We start from the raw sequence: 10,654 nt of genomic DNA, 5'->3' as shown, positions 1-10,654 counted from the left end.
CAATGATAATAATTCTAATCAATACTCTCTTTACATTCTCATCTCTAGAGAATGGGTAGAAGACCATTCTACCCCTCCCTGACCCCTCTTAATCAGTTTGACCAAACCCTAAAGTCAACTGAAGTCAACTCCAGTCAACGGTCCAATTTGACCAGACTCGCCGAGTGCACTCGTGTGACTCGGCGAGTTCATGTGTATCCTCTGAATCCTTCTAAGGCCTCACTCGGCTCGTCGAGTTAACCTCCCAACTCGACGGGTTACCACTGGTCACGAATCGCGGGGCAACCCGATCCGACTCGTCGAGTCCTCTCATGGACTCGGCGAGCTTCCTCCATGGCAATAGTCATTTGACCTTCTGAGGTCAGATCTGTTTCTCTAACTTATAGATCTGGCCTTCTAGCACCCAAAAGTCACGTAAAGGTTCAACCTTTATGTCTATGCACCACACATCAAGCTCTATTTGACAAAATAACCCTTATAATGATAACTTAGGCTCAAAACTCTTATGGGACGGCATAAAGCTGGATGATTGGGACTCTCTGGACCTCTTAAGGCACAGATCTGATGCCTATGCCTCAAAGGGCCTCCACATACTCCATAACTCAACTAAAAAGGGGAAAAAGAACCCTAGATTCATGAGATCTACCATTCATACGAAAATGGGCAGGGATTCATACCTTAAGCAGCAACTTTGAACGAAATGGTAGAAGATTTGAGCCCCTCAAGTCAGCCTAGCTTGAATCCCCTCCTTATTCCTATCAAGAAAGCTCTAAGGTGAAGAAATTAGCTCCCTCTCTCTCTCTATGCTCTCTGGTTCGAATGGTGTCTCTCAAGGGTATGTGTGGCCGCAAATGAAGGCCATAAGGACCTTTAAATAGGTCTCAGACCCAAAGATTTAGGGTTTTAACTCACAGCGCCTACTCGGCGAGTCTACATCCGGACTCGTCGAGTAGATCATTAAACCTACGTGGCCATCCCGACTCTACTCGGCGAGTTATAGCGCCAACTCGTCGAGTAGGTCAATGATCCTCAAAAAATAAATACTTAAAATGACATACCTGGGAATCCGGATGTTACAAAAATTATGCTATGCATATTAAAGATGGACACTTCTTAGGAATAGTGAACTCCAACTGTTTTTGGCAAGAATGGTCCTTCTTTTATACCCGTTTCTCATGTTTTCGCTTGGTTTGTATTGTGGGCAGTATTTGGCGTTTTGTAAATAGTTTATGTCCACGTGATTGTCTTATGTTTGACATGTGTTGTTCTGCATTTCTTCACCGATTTCTGATTCAATCAGATTCCAATTAGTGGTACGTGTTCTGCTCCCCTTTCTTCTCATCGAAATACTCACAAAGACATCGGTTGGTACCAGACCACCAGACGACCTCCTCCACATCTGTGCTTAGCATCTTCACCACCACCATCAGCCTGCCATGTCTCTTCTCTTACTCACCGTCACACGCCCACCACCATAACCTAGGTGACCCCTCAATCGTGTCCGATTGATACATGTTATTTTTTAGGGCTTTTCAAGAGGTACCCGGGTAAGAGAATCCTCCCCCGCTCTCCGGCGTATGTCGTCGAGTCCCATGCGAAGCCTTCGACCGGTCACCTTTGCACCCTACAGTTACAGGTTCGTTTTTCTTCAACTTTGTTTCTGTTTTCGTTTGACGATGTCGATTTGGGGTCGCCGCCCCCTTCTTCCAATCTTCTTTACGCACGAAGCTGCAATCCACCAGCTACTTTGGTTTTTTTCCTCCACTTCTTTTGTTTCCTACCCTAGAAATTGAGTTTTAGAATCGTCGGCGCCCAGAAGCCCTAAAAGCACCCCAACGACAGATTTTGCTCCTTCTACTGCTATGTTCTTCAATTGCATGTCCATATTTCTCCTGTGTCTTCCACCGCTCCGTCAACAGTTGTGGTCGATTGTATCTAGGGTTTTACTTTCCGGATGACGGAGGTGCCACCGACTCCTTCCACTTTCCCCTTATTGCGACAGTCCGATGGAGAAGAAAACAATGACTCTTGCAAGAACACCGACGGATTTTTCGATTGAGGGATCTAATTCGTGCAGTTGTTTCTCCAAAACTCCAGAATTGGGATCTTTGAACAATAATGGTATTGATTTGGAGTTTTTATTTCATTTTTATTTGAAGAGAAGAAAGAGGGACAAATCAACATTCAATTAGGTACGTTGTTTCCAATTTGTTTTTTTTTTTTTTTGTTAATTGCATGTGCTTCTTTTTTGCTGTTACTGTGATTTCGTATGTGTGTGTGTTTTTGATTTCCCAGTCTCCAATATCACTTTCTATAGACTCTTAACACTTCTTTCCATACTATATCCAACAGCTATAGCTCAAGGCCAAAGAACTACGATCTCGACCTGCCAGGTATTCTTCCGTGAATCAAAATTATATAAACTGCAATAATTTGTTGATCTACAGAAGTCTATATGTTTGCGTCATTAGGCACTCTTCATGAAAAGTGTCCATCATTTACTCGATCTGTCACATTGTTTGAGATGAATTCCTAATTTCTGGTCCTTAATTCGTTTTGATTCATGGTTTACAACTCCTAAATTTTCATTGACCATATACGTATTACTTATTAATACCAAATTCAACCACAGCAGCCATGACAAATTCCAGTGAAGCTTGATATCTGTGACAGAGAAACTAGAGTCGGGTCTACCCATGGGAAGTACTATCTTACAGGTAAATGTCAATATTCGGATCATCAATTAATTGAATAAGTATTATCTTTGCTGAATTTTTTGAGATTCATTGGTCTTCTAGCATCCTGATAAAGGTAGTAGGGAGCATACTAGGTAACTTTTTATTTTATTTTTGTCTATGAATAAAAAGTAAGCTGACTAGAAGTCTAGAATATATAACTTTTAGTGTCGATGCGGCAATGCCATTCAAGTATTCAACACCAATTATTATTTTTTTTTTCAAAATTCCAACTTTTTTACAAATATAGTAAGTGTGTTATGCTTCTAACACCAGAATATCTAACTTATAGCATTCCTTTTCAGATAAATAAAAGAAATAAAATTTTCTTTCTAATAAACCCATCTTCATGTCAATTTGAAAGCCAAATGAAATGAACACCTTTGTGAATGAGCCTTCCTACAAACAAAATGTAAAATAAACACTTTTTTGGATGGCATTGTCATTTGTCAGATTGTTGGCGGTGGCTTTACTTATCTCCTACATATATACATATAACAGATTAAATATTTATACATATAACAAATAAAATAGTTTACTTTATTATAAAAGTATATCAAAACACTTTAAGCATTCATTCATGTTAGAATACTATCTGTTATCTACGAATACAAAAATATATAAACTTCAATACCATTTCTTTAGTTTTCTTTCTTTTGCATCTTTTTTATATAACTATGCATTTCTTTTGTAACAGGAGAATTTGTGGCTTATTCTGCATTGGCAAATATATTAATGAAGTATGTGTTATCGAATGTTGCAATTACAAGAAGTTTCACTGAGTATCCGTGTGCAAAAGAATAGTATCTTCTGCACATCCTATACAAGAAGTTTCAGTAAGATATCTACCGTAAACTCCGTGTGCAAAAGGATGAATTGAAATCCGACCCCGCAAAGTGGGGGTACGTCCTGGTCCAAAACTGTCAAAAAACAAAATTTTTAACTATAAAAATAGTATGCACGGGCAGTTTGGTCCAAAACTGTTAAAATCATTTTCTTTTAAGTTTAAAAACAGTATGCAGGGGTAGTTTGGTCCAAAAATCTCAAAATCAAAATTTTTAACTATAGAAACAATATGTAGGGGGCAGTTTGGTCCAAAAATGTTAGAATCAAAAATTTATAACTATAAAAACAGTATGTAGGGGCAGTTCACAGAACTGTTTACCAAAAAACTTTGCATTTAATTTTAACCAAAATTTTTTTCATGAAAGCTTTTCTGTTCATTTTTCAGTTATAAATAACATCAGGTGTTGACAAATTGAGGTCATATACAGTAACCCCTCCACCAACAGTTGTAGATCGTATGCTCAAAGATTTTCTAATGTCGATACATTTTTCTATATTTATATTTACGGACGAAGCACATAAACATTTTCTATGATCATAATAACTCCTTTTAATAAATTAATCACCAAATCTTCTATTTTTAGAAAGAACATTTGGGAATCAGAGAGGGAAAAATGGCAGAGGACCCAGTTGACTAGAATGACTACAAGTCCATGAAATTCATTCGTTTGGTCAGTTCTGATTTCTAATAGATTTGTTTATGGTGCCTGCAGATATGAATCTTGACCATCTCTCTGTTGAAAATCTGTCATGGAAAGATTGTATATCTTCTGGGAAAGTTGTTGGAGACCCAAACAGTCACCAACTCAGGTAAGAATTTTGTAACAACATAACATTATTATGACGTGACACTCAGCGTAATAAATATTCTTATTTGTTAACGTATTTATCGTAAGTTGGTTGTGTGAAGTTTCAGATATAAGACATGTGTGGTGTTGGGGTGGCTACGTCTGCGTCTCGCATAAGAATAGTGTCTTCTGCACATCCTATACCAGAAGAGAATGACAAGGGAATTTCTTCAAACTACAATGCATTAATAAGAAAACAGCTTTAACTCCAATGTTGTAAACAAGTCTCCAGTTATTGTGTGAGAATTTACTCATTTTTGTACAGTATGTCTGTAGCATATACATGATCTTCAGGAAATGGAATACAATTGTAAATCGTCTTCTGTCTTCTGTGGAGAAACTGCATGTTAGGGAGACCAGAAATTTTGTACAAAATTCATAATGAAACCATCACGTTCCGCAAACAAATTGTCCATGCAAGAATATCTATATTGGACAGACCAAATTACTATGTAATCCTTTCTATCGATAATAAGCACGAAGTGGCCAAAATGATCGGACCTGTCTAAGTCCATCCCCGCAAAGTGGGGCTCCTCATCTAGTATTAATAATAAAATGAAGTTTTATTAAGTAATATAATGAGGTTCTATATGGCTCAAACTCAAACTTAATATTGGATATTATCGTTAAAATTAAACCGTGTTAAAAATATAAAAATCAGGTTTTATATTTGAACATTAAAAGAGATTTTTTGGAAAACTTATACTATGATTAATTGGATGTATGCATATATCATGATATCACATGTTTTAAAATAGAATAATAAAAACATACAAATCTCTTTTCAAAAGGCAAGTCTATGTCATCAAACTTTAGAAACATTTGCACACCATTTGTATAATGCTTGTGGGATAAAGGATACCTAACCATTTGTGTTATCTTTTGGTGGCCAAGGTATTTTTTTCAATTTCTATAACCAAGTTATAGGACAATTATACAAGTTTATCTACTTGGATGACTTGATTGGAAACCTCTTGTGATAAAGGTCACCTAAGCAAGAGTGTTCCAAGCCATAGATGAGACCAAACATGTCAAATTAACAAATGGAATTTTAAGGGTCTCATACATCTAGGAATTACAAGTGTAGTAATTAATAAAAGCTATTTACATTGTTAAAATTGAGTAAGTGGGATAAAGGTCACCTGACCATTTATTTAATTTGTTGCTTGGATCCTAGACTTTAAATAAATAATGTTTTTGGAAATAAAATGGTATTATTTTTAAAGAATTAAATACTAAATAAGACTTTGTTAAAATTTTATAGATGACTCCACCAACTAATGTAACACACCACCACCCAATGAACATTTGATTAATGCTTTACAAAGAAAAATTGGGCCACTCCTTTTTGGATTGGCACAGAAATTTGAGAATTATTTTAAAGCAAGAAAAGAAAGACTATGTCCTTGAATCACAAGTCCCAGAAGAACCACCTTTTGTCCCAAAGGTTGCACATGATGCTTGGCTTAAGCATGTGGACGATTCACCTGATCTTCAGCGGGATTTGGAACTCTTCACTTCCTTTGACATGATTGAACATCTCAAGCAGATGTTTTGTCAACAAGCTAGGACTGAAAGTTTTGAAACTGTTCGAGCCCTGCATGCCTGCAAGATGGAGGAAACTGGGAATGTGAGCACTCATGTTCTCAAGATGAAAAGACATATAGATCAATTGGAGATATTGGGCTCTCCATATCCATTGGACTTGGCCACACACATAATTCTAAATTCATTTCCCAAGTGCTATGATACTTTCATCATGAACTATAACAGGAACGGGTGGGTTAAACATATCTTTGAGTTGCATGGGATGCTTAAAACTGCAGATAAAAACATCCCAAGGAAAACCCCCCAAGTGCTCATGATCCGGGAGGGACAAGTCAAAAAGAAGAAACAAGGCAAGAATTCCAAAGGGAAACCACAAGCTGGCAAGGGCAAGGGGAAGAAAGCTCCCTAAAACCTACCACCCAAGAAGAAGGAAAAGGTTGCTAAAGATGACATATGCTTTGAGTGTGGTGTTGTGGGGAATTGGAAAAGGAATTGTCCTAAGTACCTTACTGAGTTGAAGAACAAGAAGGCCGGGGAGGGCACTTCAGGTATATCCATTTTCATGATTGAAATGTGATTATTTACTTTTTCGTCAAATACTTGGGTATCTGATACTGGTTGTAGAACTCATATATGTAATTTTTTGTAGGGGTTTCGAAAGAGTAGGGCACTAAAGACAGATGAGATGGTTTTGCACGTTGGCAATGGAGAACGTGATGCAGTACAAGCGTTAGGATATTTTGATTTATGCTTACCATATGGTATGTACTTAACATCAAACATTGTGTGTTTGATTACTTCTATCACTAGAAACATTAGTTCAACTTCACGTCTAAGGAAATCAGGTTATGACTTCAAATTTGTTGATGATAATATCCATTCCTTCTTGAATAGAATATTCTATTTTGAGGCTAGACCAATAAATGGAATTTATGAATTGAATCTAGATGACACTTCAAATGATAAGTCCCTTTATCATGTTAACACCAAAAGGATCAAACAAGGTTTGAACCAAACATATATATGACATTGTCGCCTTGGACACATAAACAAGAAGCGCATATCAAAACTCCAAAAGAGTGGACTTTTGGGGGAAAATGACACTAAGTCATTTGGCATATGTGAGTCTTGCTTATGTGGAAAGATGAAAAAGTCCCCTTTCTATGGAACTAGTAAAAGGGCAAGTGTTTTATTAGGCATCATACATACCGATGTATATGGTCCTTTCAAAACAATGTTTATATATGGTGAGAGATATTACATCACCTTCACTAACGACTTCAGTCGTTTTGGTTATGTGTATTTGATGAAATATAAACATGAAGCATTTGAAAAGTTTAAATTGTTTCAAAGTGAAGTTGAGAATAAACTCGACAAAGCAATCAAAATCCTTCGTTTCGGATAGAGGTGGCGAGTACTTGAGCCAAGAGCTCCAAGATCATCTCAGGAGTTGTGGGATTATCTCACAACTTACTCCACCCAAACCACAACAGCTTATTAGTGAGGATAAATCGAACTTTACTTAATATGGTTCGATCCATGATGAGCATGAGTACTCTTCCTTTATCCTTTTGGAATTATGTCTTACTGACCGCAGCCCGTATCTTGAATATGGAACCAACTAAGAAAATTGAAACGACACCTTATGAGATATGGTATGGAAAAGCTCCATCCTTGTATTATATGAAAGTTTGGGGTTGTGAAGCCTATGTTAGACATGAGGCTTCAAACAAACTCGAGCCTAGGTCCACCAAGTGCATCTTTATAGGATATCCTAAAGATTGTTTAGGATATTAAATCTATATCCATAGTGAGAATACGATCTTTATTTCACAAAAAGCGAAATTATTGGAAAGAAAGTTTCTAATGGATTAAGCAAGTAGGAGGCGCGTGGAACTTGAAGAAGATCAAGAACCACAGCCTGATGCAACTCAAGTTGTCACTAATACTGAACAAGAGGTTATTGAAGATGAAGAGATCATTACTCTTCAACCCGTTGAAACACAAGGCGTTCGCATATTTGTTAGAATTTGTCAAGAACATGAGAGATATAGATTTCTCATTGATGAATGCTTCATGATGATGAATGCTGATGAGCCCGTCACCTACCGAAATGCAACGACATATCCTGAATCTGACAAATGACTTGAAGCCATGAACGCAGAGATGCAATCCATGAGAGAAAACCAAGTTTGGGATTTGGTTGAACTCCCTCCCCAATGTAAGACTGTAGGGAGTAAGTGGGTCTTCAAGAAGAAGACTGTCATGGATGGCAATTTACACACATTCAAAGCAAAACTTGTTGCTAAAAGAATCACTCAAACCCAAGGGGTTGATTATGATGAAACCTTTTCAACAGTTGCTATGATTAAATATTTTCGGATACTACTTTCCATAGCTACATATTATGACTATGAGATATGGCAAATGGATGTAAAAACTGCTTTCCTAAATGGATACTTGGAAGAAGATGTCTATATGGTTCAACCCAAAGGTTTTGTCGACCAAAAGCATCCTAATAAAGTGTGTAAGCTGAAGAGATGAATTTACGAGTTTAAGAAGCATATCGAAATTGGAATCATCGTTTTGATGATGAAATCAAAAAGTACGGTTTTGTTAGAAACAAACATGAATCTTATGTTTATAGAAAAACTAGTGGGAGATCGGTGGCCTTCTTGGTCCTATATTTGGATGACATAATTACCATTAGAAATCACATTCCGACTTTAAGAGGTGTAAAGGCTTGGTTAGGAAAGTGCTTCTCAATGAAGGATCTAAGGGAGGCTCAATATATTCTTGGAATCAAAATCTATAGAGATAGATCAAAACGATCAATAGGTTTAAGCCAAAGTACATACATTGACAAAGTCCTGAAACGGTTCAATGTGGAAAACTATAAGAGAGGATTTGTACCCATGACGAATGACACAGTACGAAGTTCATCCCAATGTCCTAACACAAAGTATGAGCTGGACAAGATGAAAGATATTTCATATGCTTCGGCAGTTGGATCCACCATGTATTGCATGAATTGTACTACACCTGATCTTGCTTATGCTATGAGCATGCCAAGAAAGTACCAACAACATCCATGGGAGAGTCATTGGATAGATGTGAATAACATCCTTAAGTACTTGCGTATAACTAAGGATATGTTCCTCGTCTATGGATGTGTGGAAGAAATCTTAAGTGTAAAGTGCTACATTGTTGCTTCCTTCACAATAGATCAATATGATTGCAAGTTGCAATCAGGATATGTGTTCATTGTCAATGGGGATGCAGTGTCTTGGAAAAGCTCCAAACAGAGTGTTGTTGCACAATCCACTTTAGAGTCAGAATACATCGCTGCTTCAGAAGCTTTACATGAGGCTGCTTGGATGAAAAAATTCATTTGAGATATGGGTGTGGTTCCTTCCATTCAGGATCCCCTAGAAATCTTATTTGACAATGAGGGTGTCATTGCTTTGGCAAAATAACCCAGATCAAACAAGAAGACCATGCATATTAGTCGGAGATTCAACTTCATTCGGTATATAGTTTAAGATGGTGAAATCAGTATTCGCAAAGTTCACATTGATCAAAATTTGGCGAACCCTTTCACGAAGCCCCTTCCTCAAGAAAAGTTTGAAGGACATGCTCGAATAATTGTACTTCACTATTCTAGTTATTAGCTTTGAGCTATATATTAGTATTGAATATTCGAACATTTTGTAGCATCATCTATTGTAATGACTATGATATATATGTCATATGATCTTTTCATTAAATATTTTTTGAGTTCTTTATTAACATGTTTAATCCTTGAGTAAATTTTATTCACTCTAAAATCCATAGTCGGTTATTATTATGGGAACAATAATGAAATAAGACTAATATGAATTGGAATGGTTGACAAAGTGTTGTAACCAGTTTCATAGGTACTTTATAGAGAACAACTATTGGATTGACCCGTTTAAGATCACTTCATGGATCCCTATCATGAGTGATACTTGATAAAAGGTAATATATATATATATATATATATATATATATCCTTAACACCTGAGATACGTATATGGGTCTTAAGTGTGGGGAGTGTTGTGATTTGATATAGCCAAATGTTATTCTTTAATCAGGCAGTTATAAAAGCCATTATCAGGTATGATATGAACCATGCAAGAGGAGTATGTACTCAAGATGGGATTTGTTCCTCTTATTCGTTGAGAGTTAGACATCTAAGGCCTGATGTAAATTTGAACACTTATATGAGATTGATTGCGATCTATATCTCATGTTCAACATGATGTCTGTAGCAAAGGGATAACTGATAAACTTACCTTATACACCAATTGTAGCCTTGGGCTTCTGGGGGAATTGGGTGTTGATAGAATGACACAAAGTCGTATGTAACGACCCAATTTTTCAAAGAAAATTTTCAATTTTAGATAAGCAAACACATTTCCATAATTTAAGAAATCCAATCGTAATTGTGTTCAAAACATATATCAAATACAACGTTTATTCCAAATATCAGAGTGTCCATAAAAACGCATGGGAGAGAGTGTACGCCGCGCCATCACGACTTGCCTTTGCCCTTAGGATCTGAAGTACCTGAAACAAATCCACAACCTGTAAGCTAAAAGCTTAGTGAGTTCCTCAGAGCATACCACACACAATCCATATAAGACATATCATGTT

The 10,654-nt window shown here is 36.8% G+C and overlaps 1 protein-coding gene, 1 long non-coding RNA gene and 1 pseudogene across 7 annotated transcripts; all 3 read left to right on the top strand.

The window, feature by feature from the left end:
- The first annotated feature begins 1,289 nt into the window (after positions 1-1,289).
- On the top strand, positions 1,290-4,756 carry LOC145151278 (uncharacterized). 6 transcript variants are annotated; one of them, XR_013732050.1, is made up of 7 exons: positions 1,290-1,636; positions 1,940-2,192; positions 2,353-2,393; positions 2,633-2,717; positions 3,433-3,571; positions 4,295-4,391; positions 4,492-4,756. It is a non-coding gene; the product is annotated as an uncharacterized LOC145151278 (long non-coding RNA). The 6 variants fall into 6 exon arrangements; XR_013732048.1 differs by having other exon boundaries at positions 1,290-2,192; positions 2,636-2,717; XR_013732045.1 differs by having other exon boundaries at positions 1,290-2,192; positions 4,498-4,756.
- Positions 4,757-5,744: 988 nt separating this feature from the next.
- On the top strand, positions 5,745-6,386 carry LOC145117072 (uncharacterized). The gene has a single exon (XM_079053381.1). The coding sequence runs from the start codon at positions 5,745-5,747 to the stop codon at positions 6,384-6,386; it is 642 nt and encodes a 213-aa protein (XP_078909507.1).
- A 2,506-nt stretch (positions 6,387-8,892) lies between these two features.
- LOC145117057 (secreted RxLR effector protein 161 pseudogene) lies at positions 8,893-9,372 on the top strand (annotated as a pseudogene).
- Positions 9,373-10,654: the final 1,282 nt, after the last annotated feature.

This window comes from Lactuca virosa, chromosome 1 (assembly GCF_052849685.1).
Source record: "Lactuca virosa cultivar CGN04683 chromosome 1, Lactuca_virosa_CGN04683_v6, whole genome shotgun sequence".
In the NCBI taxonomy this organism is placed as follows: Eukaryota; Viridiplantae; Streptophyta; class Magnoliopsida; order Asterales; family Asteraceae; genus Lactuca; species Lactuca virosa.
This window is presented reverse-complemented; position numbering and strand designations above follow the sequence as displayed.

Coding starts and splice junctions, on each gene's coding strand:
- LOC145117072 (XM_079053381.1), top strand. CDS start 5,745: ATGCTTTACAAAGAAAAATTGGGCCACTCCTTTTTGGATTGGCACAGA.